The following is a 19546-nucleotide window of genomic DNA, read 5'->3' on the forward strand; positions in this document are numbered from 1 at the left end:
ATCATGAAAGCTTTACTCAGAGTTTGTCTGCATGATGCTGTCCTTAAAATGCAGCACTTTATTTGTGCTGTTGCTGCCACAGATGGAAACTGGAAAACAGAGCACCAGATCACAGAGGGCCTTTTGTGGTGGAGTCAGAAATTGATTCAGACTGGCTAAGCCCCTGTACCTTGCCAAACTGAGAAATCATCTACGAGATCATTAAGCATTTGATATCTATGTTTTTGAAAATGCAGTAGCAAGTGATTCTCTGTTTTGAGGCATAATCACATGAAAATCGAGTCAAGAAACTGTGGCTCGTGGTACTTACTTATTAACCTGTGAATAACTATGATGAAATATAAGTACCATGTGAATAATTCAGACAATAAGCTAGCAAAATAACATCCATGTACGTAGCAAGGCATCGTTTATGAAACTATAGTTTTTTGTATGCCATTACCCAGTGCTGTTAGGATGGACCTATATAACAATGGACACAGAATAATTCCTAACTCCCCTTGCCTTTAATCTGGAAAAAGTATGGTAATCTCTGGACAAGTGTATTTCCCTAACAGAGTTAGAAATCTGTCTTTCTTAATCCCTGATTCTTTGAGCTCTTACTCTCAGATTTGGAAGAAACATGCTAAGTATGTGGAGGGTTTCAGCTTACCCACCTGTGGACAATGCTGTATATCATTTTGTTTTGATAAGTCTCTCCATTTCTTGTGGCCAGAGAGAAAGAGGATTTATTTTCCTTTGGCACCCTGACCACAACTCCAGTTAGAACCACGGTGTCATTTTCAGTTCATTGACTGCTCCATAGGATTCAGAAAAGTGAGCCCAATGTAACCTCAAGGAAGCAAGCATGTGAGCATGAGATTTGCTCAGGAGTAATCTTTCGATCTCAACTCTTAAAAAGTAATGATGGTCTCAGGCCTAGATGCCCCACTCTTATGCAGCTCCCACTGAAATCAGTGAAACTGTTTCCATTGATGCCAGCACAGCAATGTGCACAAGAATGGCAAATGAGGCAAACCAAATGCTGCAGCAGTGAGACAAAGGGGAACAGTGTTTTCACTCACTTCTCCACCCTTCCAGACCAGGCTGCTGTTGGGAAGCAGGGCTACAGAAGCAAGTCTCTTATCCTAAAATGTTGGAAGAACCTGTGGGCTTGTTCTATTCTCATTCTGTCCTAAATAAATACATGGCTGAATGAAGGATGTGTAACAGCTTGTATGCACTCTGAAGCTGTGGCTTTCCATTTGGCAGTTTTGCAGCCATTTTTGGCTGTGGGTTTTGTTTGTTTTTCATTTTATTTGTTTTGCTTGGGGGCTTCCTAGGTTCTTTTGGCTCCCACTTTTTCCCAACCAGATCAATTCCGTGACCTCATTCTCTTCCCCATCTGCACAAACATTTGGGCTGGCATAATGCAGGGAATGGTGCAGAGGCAGGAACATACAAGGCAAGGAAAGGTGTAGGAAGGAGTGAAATGCCTTCATAAATCATGATTGTCAAATTTGACTAAAACTACACACTTGCTCTAAGGGTGTAGTTACAAAGATTTAATTCAGCAGCAGTCCAGCCTCTACTGTGCCTAACAGTCAGATCAGATGTGAAAAAGATATAGAGGGCTACCCTGAGGGTGGGAAGAGGAATCCCTGTAACCCCCCATGGTTATTATTTTATCAGTTCCTTCCCTGAAATTGCACAGAGAAGCACTGGAGACAGGAAACAGAGGCAGGAAAGAGACTGCTGTTGGGGGTGGCATTTTCCTTCTCCTGTGCTGCTGGTGGTCTGAGCCCAAGGTAAAGTGAGACAAAAACTGTACAGACAGTGATTATTTTTTTATCACTGTGAACTCGTTGTGGAGTCACATGAGTGCTAGCATTCACTCAAGGGAAATCAAAAATCCATGTTTGGAAGGGGAATTGGGCATCACCATCTCTTTAGCTATGTTCAGGCATTAAATCAGCCTAGCTGCAATGTCAGACAATCTAATATTTCCTTGAGGTGCCGGGAAACAGAACCAGAAAAGGAGCAAGACCTCCCCCTTGTGCCAAGAAACAGTTTGGGAGAAAACTTCCTTATTGCAGAGATGCATGAAAAATTCCAATTAGTTTGAACCTCCACATCTTTTCTTCACAACCATTTCATACAGAAATAGTCTAACCAGATGTTGGGTGAAATTAAGGCGCTTTTTTCTGGTGTTGGCTTGAGGATTATCTGATCATTTTGGTGTTCCCTGAAGAAGAATCTCTGCAGTCATGTAACACCTTTGATATTTTAAAGACCGCAAGTGTGGCCTCTTCCATGGGAACATTCTGTCAGTTCTTCAAACTGCATTACTTTATAGGTAAGGAAGGGAGTATTTGCCCACTCTTGAGGCTTTCCTTGAAATACTGTAATGAATAACCTTTGTTCCTAATCATCTCTATAGTAAAACAAATTAGTGAAACAAATTACTTTTTAGTCTAATAGTCTCCATATTTCATAGATTTGGAAGAAATGTATAACCTAGTTTTAGAAAGAAGCTGTGTTTTTAAATATTAGCATATGTCCTTGTTGTAGAAAGGCTTGATCTGTTTGAGTCTATCTTCCAGTCTTTAATGCAAAATTAAACTTGCTTTTAAAACACTCTGCAATGACAAAACTGTTCAGTATTTCATACAGTTTTGCTAATGGAAGCACACATGTGTGTTATGCAGTGTGTACATTGTGGAAGCACTCAATGCCCACAACAGAACCTTATCTCTGAGCAGATCCTTGATAACTTACAAATTATCTTTGTATTGCCTTAAAAGGTTGCCCAAAAGATTGTAATTTCTAGCCCAGCTGTCTTCTAAAGGCTCACATCTGCATGTCAGACTTCTGTTGCCATCATCTTGTCTGTAGCATTGAACTTTATGGGTTTGGGGTATAATGGTGCTTGTACTTACACAGGCATTTTGATCCCAAACCTTAAGATGCCCCCTGCACCATATGTATGTATTTCAAGTACAAATGGCATATTAAGTACACTTGAAAAGAAGGAGCCTGAAAAGAAACAGTAGATGAAAAAATTTGAAACATAAGTATGCAGCACAAATGGAATACCCTTTGCCTCCACACGTTTCAAAATAATTGAAAAAGCCCACTAAATAGTTCTTCTAAGAAATATGTACCAAAGAGGAATCTATAAGTCACTGATCTGCCCTCTATTTACAGTATTACCATTAGTACTTTATGCTGTACAAGGTTACATACATTTAGATGCCTCATTGACACTGGCTAATAAAGTGCCTCATTGACACTAACAGAAATAAATACTGACAATGATATGAGTTGATTTGACCCCCCCCCCCCCACAACACCAATAACCAATAAAGTTATAAGATGAAAAAGTGAGGTTTTTGTGCACTGATATTTTCCTCTCCTCCCCCTTCTGAAGCTATTTTGCTTGTTTTATGTACATACCCCTAAGCATGAGCTTCTGGAAATGTTAGTGATTCTCACTCACCCTGAGCATTCTTATTGTTGAAGTTGAGAAATCAACTGTTTTCAGTTGTCCATGTATAAAGCAGTGCTGAAATACATTTCCATCGACTCCCCTGATGGAAGAGAGGTATTTTAAATCTTAAAACTGTCATAATTTGAAATCTGTATTTTTCTGATGGAAAAATTAATAGTATGCTTTTTCAAGACAATCCACAAAGGGAAAGAAGAATGAACTTAAAGGCTCAAAAGACCACAAGGCTAGAAAAATGACTGCAGGTTTTTTTCTTGTGTTTTTAAAGTCAGATATATACTATATTTTAACAATTCATGTCTTCTTTCATTGACTTTTTAATTAAAATTAATTTCTTAGAATTGTGAAGGAATAAAAGCTGTGCAAATAAAAGCTGTGGGGACAAGGATTATTTAGAAAGGTTGTATTTTCTTTTCCCTAGCACTTGTGGAATACCTGAGAGCAGAAGATGCAATAGCATTCATCTCTGTTTCTACTGTGGATTTAAATCTTCTTAAGAGCTTCCAAAACAAAATATGTTCTAAAAGTGTGGTTGTAAAAGAATGTGACAGCAAAAGTAGAGGAGATGTTGACAGAAGAAGGGAAGACCTTTGTCAGTGTTATTAAAAAAGAAATGTTTATATTAAATGTTTATATACACATGGAAGTAACTTGATTCCATTAATGCTTGAGAGATTTTTTTTCCAGAAGAATGAGTACATTCTGAAAATGTACATGATGGTTTGGGCATTAGTCCTCTTAAGGAGACTTGTTTATATATTTATATATCAATTAGTAAAGTTATTTTTATATAAGTATTTTAAATATGTTGTTTTCCAGAGGGTTTGTTTACTTGAATTTTGGAGCTTGATGGATTACATAGATACCTCACTAGATTTTTTTTTTTTTGCCTATGTTAAGAAAGGAAAAAGGTCTTTCAGGCTTTTTTAATATTTTTCCTGTTTAATAAATAGAAGCACTTTGATAAATAGAAGCACATTTAGAGTCTCACAGGATGAAAGAGCTTGTGGAATTTATCCAGAAATTAAGAAATAGTGGAGTAAGGTGACAGGTTTTTCAATTCAGTTTTACATTCCTCTTTAATTAGCTTTTATTTCTCCTGCCTTTATCATTGGACTTGGGCTATAACCCAAGCAGTTGTATTGACCACATTTACCAAAAGAACACTTTCTTCTGTCGTCTTCACAAAAGTGATCTTGGATTTGATTGGTTTCAGTCAGTTTGGGGTTTTTTTCCCAACATGTGTGTTAGATCAGTGCTATGTTGAGATCTCTGAAGAAGAAGCTGAAGGTGAGGTGTTTATTTACTTAGTCAGACAATTTTTACAGAACTGATTTAGATGTGAAATAATTTGAGGTATGCCTCTTGCTGGGATCAACCTGCCTGCCCATACCTCTGTGGTAGGGGATCCCAACTTCTTTGTCCTGAACCAAGTCCTCAGTGTGAATTATTATTTTTGGAGGGGAGAAAAGGCAGACCCAAATAAACAAAAATTTTAAACTAGAAAAACCATTCAAAGAGATTTGATTTCCCTCTCCTCATTCCCACTGTGTTTACTTGCTGAGCCATACAGTGGACATTTCCATGTTCAGTTATATTCTTCATGGTTAATTTATTGCAAGGAAAACTTCTAAACAGCCACTGTTAAAATTGGCATGCAACTAGAAATAAAATACATGAAAATAAAATTTTATTTTCATTTTTTAGGAAATAAAAAAGTGAAGTAAATAGTATTGTGACTAGACATTACAGTAATCCCCTTACAACACTGGCACATGCACTCTCCTTGCATGACTAAGTCATTTGATCATGACTTCTGGCACTCTGAAGCCTTGGTTTGTTCTCCTTTACCTCCTCTTTGTCTTCTGTAACCCCTTCTTTTTTTCCTCTAGCACTCATGAATAGTGCACATCCAAAATGCCCTGTCGAAGAGGTATGTCTGACACAACACTCTGCAGCTCTCCAATCAAGTATGCTTTGCTGATTTTGGCTAATGATGCTGTGATGTTGCACAATAACAGATCCTACCATTTCCTTAAATTGCACTTGCTGTGCAAAAAATTTTTCCTTTGGATAATTTGTTTTTCTGTCTAAAGAAATCCAAATGAAAAAGCAGTGTGGCCATTGAAAAAAAATATTTGAATGTAAATATGGCAAAACCAGAAAAATTAAGAGGTCAGGATTTGCTGATTTTATGTAACTTAAAACATGTGGTTTGGAAAAAAAAAAGTTCCTAACTCTTAATCCACAAGTGATTTAAACTTTAGCAAATATCTAGCTGGGAACATTTAGTATTTTCTTTTTGCATGAAGGAGAGTGAAATATCTTTTTACGTTCTGTGCCTTAGTGCCTTTCCCTTCTATAAAACAAACAGAAAGAGACACTAAATAAGATTGAAGAGCACATCTCAGAAATTATTCATTAAAAGTAAAAGCCCGCTGTGTTTAACACTTCCTTTTGTTTAATCCATGTATCATTTTAATGAAAGGAAAAGAAGTTTCAACTCTTGGTTCCCCACAATGCAGAATATAGGCAGGTATGGAAATGAAGAAGACAGGGGAAAGGACCATCTCTCTTGGTGGTAACTGGGACATAGAGGGACTTTAAATGATTATGAAACTCCACTCCCACTATTTTAAAAACATCTCATATTTAATACAAATATTTTTTTAACCTTGGCCAGTCTTAAAATCTGGGATTTAGGATCACATGCTCTATGTTCTGCATTTCATTGATAGTGGATTGGTAAGGGCTCAGCTATTATCCTCATATTGCTATGACAGTATATTTTAACCTCTTCAAATTTTTGTTTCCTTTCTTTAAATAGCTTCTCGGAACTCTAGCCATAGTGATCAACAGAGGGATAGAAGGTATGATGTTCTTATTTATATTGCAATTAGATGTTACTGTAAAATTTGTTAAATGGTGTCATAGTGTTACTTTTTATGGCTTTCTCCTCTAGTTTATTTTTTTCCTTGTCTCTATCCTTAGTGTGTTTAGAGTAGACTTGGAAAAAAAATAGAAATACTTTGATTTTTAAGCACGATAGGTTAAGAGTTTGAGGAATTCTCTCATCAACTTTTATATGTGTCCTCAAAAGGAGAATGCAGCCAACCATTAAACCTCTGCAGAGTTGTTTTATTTTCCTGACATCTATGTACAGGATCACTTCACAACGAAAATAAGCACACTTTCAAGCCTCCTTTCAGGTTCTCAAAGGGTATTGAGAAAGGAGGTCACCAACCTGGATTGCTGGTGAACTGAGTCTCCCATTATTTTAGATGTGAAGGAACTGTACCCTTCTTTTTTTAATTTTTTTTTAAATAGTTTTAAAAGCTATGCTTCTGCAGCTTTTTTTCTGTCAGGAGACCAAAGCTTCTCTAAGCAGATACTTTATCTACTCACAAAAGTCCCTTTTCAAAGTGGAGGTTTTGTGAGATCCTGGATGGATCAGTGGTGCAGCAGGGACCATGGCCTGGGAGCACGGGCCACTGCTGCTGCTGATGCTCTGGAAGAGCAGGTACAGTGATAAACCAGGGGTGCCACCTGAGGGTCCTTCACTCTCATGGAGGTCTCTGCAGTACTGCTTGATGGAAGCAGATAGGCCTGTCCCAAAGGCCTTGTGAGCCTTGCTCTGCCCCACTTCAGCGCCCTGGAAGGCTTCCCTTGGGGTCTGAGGATACACAAGGTTTTAGGTATCCAGCCAAGAAGCAGTTTTAACTGCCCTGCTGTTTTCAGACTGTAGCTGGCTAAGGACAAACACACAATTAGTTCTCATTATTCCATGAAGACTAAGACTTCTGCCATCTAATTGAGTTACACTTGCGTTTAAGTACTTTAGGCATTTAAATTATTTCACTGAAGCCAGTAAACCTACTTTTTGGCTAAGGCATTTAATTAGGGGTTTTGAATGGAAGCCTAAGTATTTGTTAGAAAGGTCAGGTAAGTTGCTTTGAAATCATGGAAAAACACATTTAGGTAAATAAAAAAAAAACTGAGCTATTTTTATTTCCCATTCTGGGAAAACCTTGGGCTGTTATACTTTAAAAGAACTATTTGTAAATGTTTTAGGTAATTTTTCCCCTTTGCCTTCATTTCCAGGCGTCCTGAAATTACAATAGTTGCTGCTGAACCCCTCCGGCCATCCTCCTGGTTTCCAGGTGCAAGTCCGGTCACTCCTCAAGGATTAGGATTCCCTTCTGCTTCATCTCATGCTCAGTGGAGGAGAAATGAGCATCTTCCAGCTGAGGTGAGTGTGAATTTGCATGAGACATTGATTTACAAAGGTAAAAAGCTCGTTAGGTTAGACAAGAACAATTTTTGCTTGCTCAGACTTTCATCACATTGAATAGAAGACTATGACAGTGTTCTTTTCCTATGTATATGTTAATTTAGTATTTTTTAATTCATATGCTAATTTTTTCTTAAAGTATCATATCTGGATGTACCTTAATATCTATATCTCTATTTTGTAGCTTCCACCATCGTACGAGCAGGTGATAAAAGAAATCAATCAAGTGCAAGTCAATACAACAAATAACAATAATGCTGCTGCTCCTAGACATACCACTACTTCTGCAACACAAACTGACTTTCCAGAGGAACTAATCAGCCATTTGCCAGGAAGTAATGTAAAAACTAGTGTGCCTGCACACTGGGAATCTGCAGGCTGTCGAGGTGAGACTGTTTTGGATTTCCCTGTGATGAAAACCTTACTCTGTCTTCTGAACATGAACTTTATTGTTGGTCTGTGCAGCATTTAATATGAATAACAGTTAAATTTCTGTGAATTATTACTACTATAAATTTCTGTAAAAACCCTTTCTTCTAGAAAGCTACTGTTGCATTCAGAATATCATTGAATCTTGAAAGTTTTGTTCAATTCAACCAAAATGACAGTCAGAACTTTGGGGCCTTAGGAGCTCAGATATCTTATCAAAACAGCAGCACTTCATAAATTTATGCTGAAAACTGTGCTAACCAAGTTGGGGAAGCTACTATACTCTTCTTTGGTCTGGATTTTGTTTGAATGCTTCTCAGTGCTGCAAATTAACAGGAGCTTTTGGACTAAACTTGTAGATACCAAGCATTTCAGCAGTCTTCAGCTTATTCCTAAAGTTTGTATATTTTTCCATTCGTCTTTTTAGGGACAGAACTGTATTTTTACAAGCACTAGTAGAGTTCTCAATGAAAGGCGTCATGTTTACCATCCTGATGGCAGTAAAAAAAATAACACAAATGAAATGTTCTGGAACAGATAAGTAAAACCTTTTATTTTCTGTTAGCAGGGCAGAGTCCTCTTAAACCTCCTAGGCCTCCTGCAACTCTTCTGTCTAAGTCTCTTGCAGAAAATGAGAATCCTTTAATAGTCTTTGAAAATCCTGGAGGTCAGAGGTGCCAAGAAAATCCCAGTGCTGTGATATGTCCTGTGCCAAAACCAAGATCAAGAAGCAATCTCAGACCTGTGGTCAAAAGTACTGAAAGTAAGATAGACAGTGGAGAAGAAGTGAACCAGCCCAATGCAAAACAGCAGCAACCTCCAATTCAGCAGTCACCTCTTCTGGATGAAGACAGCTTACTAGACAATCACTTGGGGATGGACAGCATGAGTGCAGAAAGGAGCCAAAATAGTATTGTTTCAAGGATCAAAGTTTTTGAATCCCAAGGCACTAATGATACCTCAGGATTATCAAAAAAGCCAGAAATTGCCCCTCGTTCATTTGTTCCAAGATCTGTTGCCACTAAGAAGCCAGTGATTGCTCCAAAGCCAGGGGTAGGCAGAGTTTCAGAAGAGTGGGATGCATGGACTGAAAGCAAATCAACACCTTCCAAGGAATTGCAGCCTCAGCCTGAAATAGTTGGGAGCAGTGTTGTAACCAAACCTGAACTGCCAAAGAAGCCAAAACCCAGCCTTGTTAAAAGTAGCAGTAGTGATTTTCTTGATGCAAGGAGTGGATCACTTGCAGAAAACAGCGATGGACAAAAGAGATTTCCTGTTCCTGCTCCAAGGCCTCTTGTTCCTAAGAAGTCATGTTACTCAGAAAATCCTGCCCTTTCTTTGGCCTCACTAAAACCAGTTGCTGCTCCTCCACGGCCTTCTGTATCTGCCCAAGACAAGGTTTTAAAGTCTCTGGGGGAATTATCCCCGGCAGCCAGCTCCCCAGCACCTGCTTTGCAAAATATACTAGATGTGGAAGGAGATCTGATCAGTTTTGATGATGATGTTTTGCCCCTAAGTCCAGCCTGTGTAGTTAAAGATAGCATCGGTTCTGAAGCAGCAGCAGGTAAGAAGAAAATCTTTTTAAACTGTTACTATGGTTATTCTTTGCAGGTGTATCCTGTGTGAGTTACATCTACCTGTCTTGTTGGGGTTTATGTGTGTGTAAGAAATCTTTGGTTTTCTGTTATGCCAAGATCACTATGAAATTACATGGATTTTAAGACTTAGAAGATTTCAAGGCTGTATGTATCTCAGAACTTGTCTGCTGGATATATTATGTGATTACTAAAATAATGATAAAAGACTTGATCTTATGTGCTAGATGTCACCTCCAGAATGTGTAACAGTTCTCTCTGGGGAACTTGGGACAGTGTATCTCTCACCATCTGGTGTGACTCATTTATGTGAGTGCCTCAAGGTCTGTAGTGGAAACCTGGTCACCTGAAGAAGGAGCAGTGTTTGTGGCGTATAGGAGCACTCATGATCAAACATACTGGGGTGGTCTGTCCATCTCACCAATGCCTACTTATTTTCTCTGTCCTGTCTTTCTGTCTTGACATGTGACAGCATTCTTGTAACACAGTTTCAGCTTCAGGGTTTTTTTTAATAAATGAAAATAATTAATTCATTTGGACAGATCAATTACTATAACCACATTCCTTCCATAAACCTTGTTTGATACTATTAGATACTTGGGGTCAAATTTTTTTAGTGCTGTTTTTAGGTAGTTTAAGACACAGCTGGGTGTTGGGGTGTCATCACATTTTCTTGCAATAGGTTTTGCCCTCTTAATATTCAATATGTCTGGTTTACTTCACCAGCCCCATTCCAATCTAGGGAGAGTTCTGTTTTAAAGCAGAGGGTGTGTCATACAAAAGGCTCGTTTAAGGGAGTGGCTAGGACTTAAAATTTTTTTTTGTTAGCCTCATCTATTAGGTTTGCATGGCCAGAGTTTGATATTGGGGGGCTACAGAGTGGCTTTTCTGAGAAGCTGCCAGAAGCTTCCCCCATGTCTGACAGGGTGGGAAGGACCCCATGCTGAAGTAGGGGAAGAGTGTTGAAGTCCTCCCCTGAAGAGGAAGGAGTGGCAGGGACAAGGTGTGATGAACTGACCACAGCCCCTGTCTTCATCCCCCTGTGCTGGTTCAGGGAGGAGGTGAGAAAATTGCAAGTGGAGCTGAGACTGGAAAGAAGGGAGGGGTGGGAGTAGGTGTTGTTAAGATTTGGATTTATTTGTCATTACCCTTCTCTGATTTGACTGATAATAAAGTGAAGTAATGTTTCCCCAAGTCAAATCTGTTTTGCCATGGTGGCAGCTAGTGAGTGATCTCTCCCTGCTCTTATCTTGATCCAAGAGCATCTTGTTACATATTCTCTCCCTGTTCATTGGAGGAGTGGAGTGATAGAGTAGCTTTGGGAGGCACCTGACATCCAGCCAGGGTTAACCCACCACACATCATTTATTATCTTAACTTTCACAAAAGAGAGGTGTAGATGCTGCATAGTTGTCACGGCAAATCAATATTAATGATTATTAACAAATGCAATTGCTTCACAGTTCGTGAATTATATTGACAGATGAAGTTCCAATTTGTTATTGTTTCTCCTCTGTATTGTCATAAAAGCCCCAAGGCAGATGTATAAAGTTCCCTTAAAGTTTTAAATTGTTAAGATTGGTATGTACAGACATACAGTTCTCAGGAGAGCTTATGTAAGCAACGAAAATGAGACAACAAAAGATCCTGCAGGAGCGGTGATTATTTCAACATGGATAGAAGTCCATTTTTTCTTGGGCTGATAGATTCCAGGAACATGGCAAAAATGTCACCAAAACTGAAAGGAGGCAGCAGTACGGGGTGACTGGAGAGGTGTTTTGTACTTATGTCAAGGAAATGTATGCCTGATGGTGTCTAGGTGGGAACAGAAGCATGATCATTGTGTTTGGAGACTGAAGTCATGGAATAGACCCTGCACATGTGGATGGTTTTAGAGGAAATGCCATTTAGGGTAAAACTTTTGTAGTTTCAGTCATTTAATTTGATTAATTGAGGTCGCTAATAGAAGGAAAATGTATCTGTTCTATGTAGTGGGCAAGAAAGGAGAATATTTACATTTTGAAAATGTATAAAAAGGAAAATCATGTTTTAGCTATGTGCATTAAAAGACAGACTTGCCCACAACCTAGAAAAAATATAAAACATTAATTCTTCCATTAAATCAGAGGTTGAGTGATAACAAAGGAAAATCACCTGAGAAAAACAGCTTTCACGATGAAGTGATAAGAGTGTTGTTCTTACTCTTTCTGATTGGTGTCCTAGGTGCTATTCTTCATTTAATTAAGAAGAAAATTATTTCCGTCCTTGTGGCTAACAAAGGAATTATTCAGAGAATAGTTTCCTCACTACCTAAGTCACCTGCCCGTGATTTTATTCATTCAATAAAATGTCATCTGCATTGCAATCCCTTCTTGTCCACTAAAGAGAAAAAGGTATGGCAGCATTACCACTTTATTGCACTGCAAAATTAGGACTGATTCCAGATTTTTGCTGGCATTTTTGAGCTCAAGATCATATCCTGTACTCTGGATAACTAATACTCTGCAGTGTCCTGATAGAGCATCCACGAGAACAACACTGGCTCTCTGAAAATGAGGCAGCACAGAGCACTAACACTGGCTATTTCTCATGTTCCCATAGGAACAGCTTAGGGATTTGCAAGATGAATCCATGGTAAAATGTTTTGTGAAGGCCGGAAGAGAAGCTCTAATCTTGCTCCCAGTTCCCCAGACCTTTGCATTTCTTAGATATTTGTCATTGTCATTACTTAGCAAAATGACAGTGCTCTGCTTGTTGTTATGGCAACCCTAGGAAAGGAAGGCAGCTTTTATGCAGTGGCATTGGAAGGCAAGCGCCAACATCTTGTTTGTCAGAAAGCAGCATTACATTGCATATTGCAGTGTTACCAGAGCTTCATTTGTCTGGAACAGCACAGCTGTGTTAGGCCAATGTAAACTGAACTGCAGGGATCAATCCCTCTGCTGCTGGCTCCTGCTGTGAAAGGAGGAAGGGGAAGTATTCAGTGATGATGAGGAGGGTGCAGAAAGCAGAAGTTGAAGTGAGCATATGAATGAGAAGGTGAAACAGGCAAAACAAAGTTCAGAGTCTTCACAGCAGTTTAGTTGACTGATATAAGACATCAGCTTCCTCTAACAGAAGGCTAACACTGCCACAGCAGGTGAAAGATATTTGAATACTGTGTGTCTGCTAAGATCAACAGTATTGGCAGCAAACCACTCTGGTTTCACCTGTCTAAATGTCAGTGTTTAACTGGTAGTTCAACTACCAAAACTAGCTGAATGATTCAAGTTTACCTCAAGCAATCCTGTGAGATTTGTCAGTGTTTGACAGCATCTCCAGCAGCACAGCTGTTACTTGAGTTTACCCTTATCCAAACATCAATAGTTTTATCCTTGTCCAACCTATGTGAAGAAGGGAATCATTCTGGTGCAAAAAGAGATTCTGGATACTGAGATTTCTTTTAAAGCTTTCAGCGTCCACTCAGACTTGGAGTCTGTGGGAGCTTTGGAAGCTTCAAAATTCAGAGGGGAATTGTGACAGAATCTTGCAGCCAACTCATGATGCTGGCCCAAGGGAAGTGCTAGGAGGGAGAAGACAGGAATGACAAATCTGTAGAACTGCTTTATCATCACCCAAAACAGTTTTAAGTGCCATACTTTGGACTCAGGCTAATGTTGAAAGCCATTTATGTCCTAATGAAATTACTTCTATTTAAGTCAGTCATTTAGAATGTGAAGGCATCTGTTTGGGACTCTACACCTTTTGTTTCTAATGCTTTGATGATAGTTCTGGTATTTTGGATCATCTGGGTTACTTCTGCATTACTTTCATGGCTGATAACAGGAACTTACGCAGTTCCTGGTGGTTAAAAGTTTTGGTAATGTATCAGGGGGGCGCAATTCTCACCATTTTTACAAGGCTTGGAAATGAAATTCTAGTGCAAGTTTAGCTGTGTAAATTTCACGGCTTCAGAAGACTCATGATTTTTACCTGTAACTTGTATTAGTTGCTATGTCAAAGCATGTAGTGGACCTGCTTGCTAAAAGTTATGAGAGTATGTTTTGGACAAAAATCAGGTTATGGTGCATTTAGAGCATACATTTGAATTAAAACTTGGAGGTGATATTGCTGCAATGTTTTTATTCCTTTTCACATGTGGGGAGCTCTTCTCTGTTCTCCCTTCTCTCTGGAACAGCATATAATTCACTGATTGCTCTGAACCTGACATAGCTGAACTCAATTTAAACCAGATGCTTTGAAAAGAAGTTCAGAGAGTGCCTTACCTTGCCAGCAGGAGACAGCTCTCATTTTGATATCTTCATTACATTCAGGTCCAACAGTAGTGAGGCTACTGCATTTATTAATTGTCTTATCTGTCTGTCTAACTACTTTATCATAGCATAAAGGTTCATTTCTGTCTCTCCTGAGAAAAAAATATCCAACTAAAGCAATGCTGCTATTCATTTATATGTATTGTTGCTTCCTGTGGCATGAATGGTGGCACTTGTGTGACATTATAGACAATTCAGAAAAACTGCTGCTTTAGTAACTCCAGATTTCTCTGCTGTGGGGATATTGCCCAGCTGCTTGATTTTAATTGCTTCCTCAGGTCGGAAAAGAAAAAAAAAAAAAGGAAATGCTTCTAACTGGTAGATTAGTCCAGACATATCATCAAAATAATGCAGCTTCTCTTAGGGTTCAGCAGTGTTTCTGATGACTCTTATTGTGGTTATTTTCAAGAGACCTGTCTCCTTTTTTACTTACTGACAAATTATCACCCCAGAAAAGAATGAGCTGTCTCATCCATTTTAATCTGCTCTTTGGCATAAAACCCTGTAAAAACAGTTTTACCTGAGGACATACTGCTGTTGGAGATTGGGGGCTGTGCTGTGTCCTGTTGTTCTGCTGCAAGGTTGACATTCTCCAGGAAAAGTGATAAGAAGCATCCATTAACTCTTCAGTCACTGCAGATGCTTGCTTAGTGGACATAAATTGGAGCCTTCAAGGACTTTGAAAGTTGGCACAAGAGAGGGCCTTATATCTAGGCTCAGGAAACAAGTAAGCTTTTAAAATCATAGCTACATAATAGATGAGTAGCCCTTTAGGTTTTCAAATGCAAATTAATTTGGTTTGAGTTCCAGGTCTGTAGATACTGTGAAGTAACACACAAGTAATAATGTTCTTAATAAGATCTGTCTTCTCTGATAATTAAATCTGTTTATTTTACAGTATTTAAAATGCAGATATCCTTTGTTCACAAAGTTTGTCAAAGAACAGCAAAATGCTTATTTAAAAGAAAATGTTTTTTAAAAAGCCCACTTTTTTTTGCTGAAAGCATATGAGGTTCTTGCAAGAGAGTAGATAGATATTTTAAACAACATTATAAATTACCTTGTCCTTCACATTTTAAGTTAAAAAAATATATTTTGTACATCTGACTGCTTTCCATTACCCGCTTTGGAAATTTCCAGCTTGCCTGTTTTGGGGCACTTCAGTCTCTTGGCAATAGAAAATCATTTATTTACCTGGCAAGAATGGACAAGGCTGTGTTTCATAATCTTCAGGGCAATTTGGGGGTATATTTTCTTGGTCACCCATTGTATGTCCAAATACCCTCTGGCATCTAATTTTTGAAGTCAGACCAGGTTACACAACCAATTTCTAGCAACATGCCCTCACAGCTGACCTGTTCTGGGCAGGAGGTTTGATCAGAGACCTCCTGAAGGCTCTTGCAATCTGAACTATCCTAGTCTTACATCAATTAGCAAACTGGATCTGTGAGAGAGGAGTAGCCTCCCACCTCTCCCAAAATGGCTCGTGCTGGTATGCACAGTAGTTTTGTGCCAAAGGCAGTGTAATTTCCATCACCTTTACTAGTACAGATGAACAATGAACCAAATGGTTACACTTTTAGACACACACAGGTGTAAAGTATGGGCATTCCCCCTCTCACTTCCAGAGAGAAAAAGCTCAGAAAAGGTCCTTCTCTATCTCTCCACAGGTACAAGTGTGTCATTTTCTACCCCATGAATGCTTTTATTGCCATTAAATGTTACAAAATGTCCAAGAAGTTTTGCTGTTCTAGCGGTAGATTGTATCTGCTCTCCAGCTTTCTTACTACATGGATGAGATTTCAGTGCACAGTTAAGGAGAGTTTGCATTTTCAGCAATTACATTTAAGTCAACTCTTCTGTGGCGTGTCTTGGCAAATTTTTTCTATACAGAGAATACAAAACTATATACTTTACAGAGAATACAAAGCTGTATAGTTTGTCTTTGTGCAGTTTCGTCACACTGATGGCTAGGCTCTTTCTGCAAAGCAGATTTGCTTGCATCTCCTCCAATTTTAAGTCTCAAGCATACTAAGTCTCCTCCCAAATGATGCTGCATTCCTGTTGTTTGAGTGAGCTGGTGTAGTCTCCTAGTGTTGAGAGAGTACCAAGAAGCCTGAGTGTCACCTGAGCTTACTTTCAGGTTCTGCACAGATCAGATGCTGAAAGAACATGCATCCCATTGTCTCTCTCTTTTTTTCTTTTCAAATTTTCCTTTCTCTTAAAAGTTGCAGTCATGGCCTGATCATGACAATGTTCCGTGCAGAGGGAGCTGCAAATTGCATATTTTGTGAAAGGTGGTGTAGTCCATATTATTCTCTTTGTGTCAGAAATCCATTTCTGAAAACAGTGAACTGTTAATTTTCTTGATGAAAAATACTGTGGAAAGCAGATTGGCAAAGTCACTGATGCTGGAATGTAGACTCCATACCTGTCTAATACATCTCTCTGTTGTTGTAAATAGGTTGAGATTTAAAATGTCTGAGTGAACATCAGACTTTTGGCATTTCACAGTGTTTCTTGAGCATGAGCCCCATTTTTTGAGGTGTTATCTGCCAGGTTTCCATTGACTCTCTGGCTGTATTACTAGGAGGGGCCTGTTGTTCAGAATCTTCCCCCAAGTGTGGGTTGATTATGCTTCCATAAACACCAGAGTGCTTTCACAGGGCTTGGTTTTAATAAAACCAGTTGTTGATGAGGTGTGTTCCTCTTCTCTGTTCCTGGAAGACTCTGGTGACAGTGCTGTTCTGTGTGAAGGGAATGTGGGAGTTTTGCCCTTAACAGCTGATTTAGGTTTTTAAATTAAACCTTGAAAGTGGACACAGTTGCATACTTCTGTACTGGCACGTGTAATATCAGCATCCACACCTTCGAACTCCATTGTTCTCATGTGTACTGAGCACTTCTTGCAGGACTGAGCATCTTCACAGCAGATTGTACTATCTGGGCTTTTAGCCTTCCACTTACTATTTGTTTGGAGATTCCCCTTATTGCTACTGAGGTATCTATTCCCATCTTACTACCTCTCACTTAAAGACTATCAGTAAATATTTCAGGAAGGTACCCATCTATCCTTCTTGCATGGGCAAAATCTACTGTAACCTCATTTTTAATTTTAAACAAGGGTGGTGTAGGTGAATGGGAGGTAAAAGGTTGTTTCTCCAAAATTGAAAGAAAGGAGATTATGTATGGATTATTAGAATACACAGCTTGCATTTGCCTTTCCTTCCAACAAGCACAGTAATACATGTTAACACATAACCCTTTGAAACAGAAGCTCTAGAAAGATGAAACAAAGGAAGCCACAGATTTTAAGTGCTGTTGTAAAACTTTAATAAAAAAATCAATAGAAGTCTGTTGATATGTCTTATGAAAAATTACTTGCAGATTAATTTCCTTGAGCTGAGAAGCTTTAAATGAGTACATTAACAATTCTGTTTTCACACCTCCATGAATTATGCTCAAATGATGCCCAATTGTTGTTAAACAACATAAAAATTTGATATGTTGTCAGTCCCATTGCACAAAGCAGCACAGTCATTTTCTCAGCCAATTTCTGCTGCAAGCCCAGCACTAGGGAATGGAATAACACAAACAAGGTAATGAGTTTTAAACTAATTATGAGGTGACAACAGTATAATTGAACATAAGATAATGAGTGGAAAACTAACGTTCATCAAATGGTTTTCTCAGCCTTAGAAATTGCTTTTCTCAGACTTAAAAATTGTCAGATATATTGATGTAGAGACCTCTGCCAACTGCTGAATGGTCAAGAAAACTGTTTCTATGCATAGCAGTGGTTAACAGCTGACAAACAGCAATTTTTTACAATTTTAAATCTTCTTTATATTTACAGAACTTTGATGGTTTGAGATATTTGGAGCATTTCCACTCGGTCTCTCAGTGTCCATATTTTCATAAGATGGAGGCTTTGGAAAATTGTTTCCTCATTTTTCATGCAGAACTTCCTTCACCTTTGCAGAACCTTACCCTGAGAGGTGCTCTGTGTGCCAGAGTGTTCCTTATGGTCATGCTGTGTCAAGGAGCCCATGACTTAGCCCTGCTCACCTTTCCTCTGCTCATCCCGTGTCTCCAGCTTCCCTTCAGGCAAATGCAGCTTTGGGGCCTTGCTGCCTCCCCAGGGTCACTCCTCAAGTCTGATGTAGAGTTGCCAGATAACTGAAAGAGAACAAAGCCCAGTTTCAGGGTTTAGGGTGTTTTTCAGCTGCACTTAGTCACTCTAAACACCAACACGAAAATTGAGGTTTGATAAATCTTCAGGATTTTTTAATGCAATTCAAGTGTTTGCATTGTAGCTAGCAGATGGAGGTATAAAATAGTAAAAGAATATTGCAGGGTTGCTCCAGTGGTGGGATTTTGATTCCTTGTAGTGACTGTACTTCCAGAATGCTTCTACCCCACTTGTGGTCTGTGTTTTCAAGTCCTCTACAAAAACTCTTGCTGTGATGCAGTTTTCACTGAAGAGAGCTAAACCCTCTACCCTCATGTGCTAATCCATAACTTGAACAAAATGTTGTTTCACCCTTACATTCTAAAGCATTGTGGGTTGCCCGTACCTAATTTCCAGATGCAGTGGAAATCTTTGGGCACAATGTGATGGAGCCATCTTTTGTCTAGATGGTAACAGAATTTATTTTTAATTGTAGCCTGAATACCTTTATCTCTAGACAAATTGCTGACCTGCCATGATCCTTTGTACCTGAAGTGTACACTCCCAGCTTTTGTACAAGCATCCTGACAGAAGGAATTGATTTGCTTGATTCCTGATTAAAATGAGATCTGAAGGCAGCTGGGAGGGTTTCTAGGGAACCTGTAGGCAGGTTGGCTTTCAGAGAGGCCATGGCACAAATCCACGCAGCACAGCCATACGGGGTGGATCTGCCTGTGAAGAAAGCTTAAGCAAGGGGCTGGTGGGAGGGGGGCATCTGAGCAGGGTGAGCATGCATGGGCCCTGTGGCATGTTGTCCCTGCTGCTGTGACAGCTGCACGCTGGCAGCAGGAGCTGGGGGCACTGCCAGAGGGGGCTGATGGCAGATGCACTGGCAAGGGGGAGCTGTGGCCGCTGAGTGGTGTGCATGTGGGAGGGCGTGAGGTTGTTCTTAAGTAAATATTGCATTTCTTACATCTTACATGAATTGCCAGGCACAGATATGTAGTGTCTTGCTCGGATTGGATTAGATTGTTCAAAATTGTCCATAAGAAATCATGACTTCATATGTCATAACTTTTTTTTCTAAGTGTTGAAGATAAAATTTTATCAAACACAGATTTTTTTCCAACTTTATCAGGAAGTATGGCAGTAGTTTTGGGAAAGGGTATGCTTTTATTAAAGTCATGAGGAATTCAAAGAGATGCCCTGCATATTTCTTCTCTTGGACTATGACACTCCATAAATAGCATCTCATTGAGC

General features: G+C 39.2%; 1 protein-coding gene across 3 annotated transcripts in view; it reads left to right on the top strand.

The window, feature by feature from the left end:
* SH3D19 (SH3 domain containing 19) overlaps positions 1-19546 on the top strand; it is an 81999-nt gene that overhangs the window by 40477 nt on the left and 21976 nt on the right. Inside the window, exons 4-8 of one of the 3 annotated variants that reach the window (XM_064710869.1) lie at positions 5380-5420; positions 6315-6357; positions 7589-7736; positions 7963-8164; positions 8773-9771. In XM_064710869.1, the coding sequence (XP_064566939.1) occupies positions 5405-5420; positions 6315-6357; positions 7589-7736; positions 7963-8164; positions 8773-9771 (1408 nt within the window). In that variant the 5' untranslated portion in view covers positions 5380-5404. The remainder of the gene's footprint in view (positions 1-5379; positions 5421-6314; positions 6358-7588; positions 7737-7962; positions 8165-8772; positions 9772-19546) is intronic. The other 2 variants (XM_064710867.1, XM_064710868.1) reach the window with 2 other exon arrangements.

Source organism: Zonotrichia leucophrys, chromosome 4, assembly GCF_028769735.1.
Source record: "Zonotrichia leucophrys gambelii isolate GWCS_2022_RI chromosome 4, RI_Zleu_2.0, whole genome shotgun sequence".
Classification (NCBI taxonomy): domain Eukaryota; kingdom Metazoa; phylum Chordata; class Aves; order Passeriformes; family Passerellidae; genus Zonotrichia; species Zonotrichia leucophrys.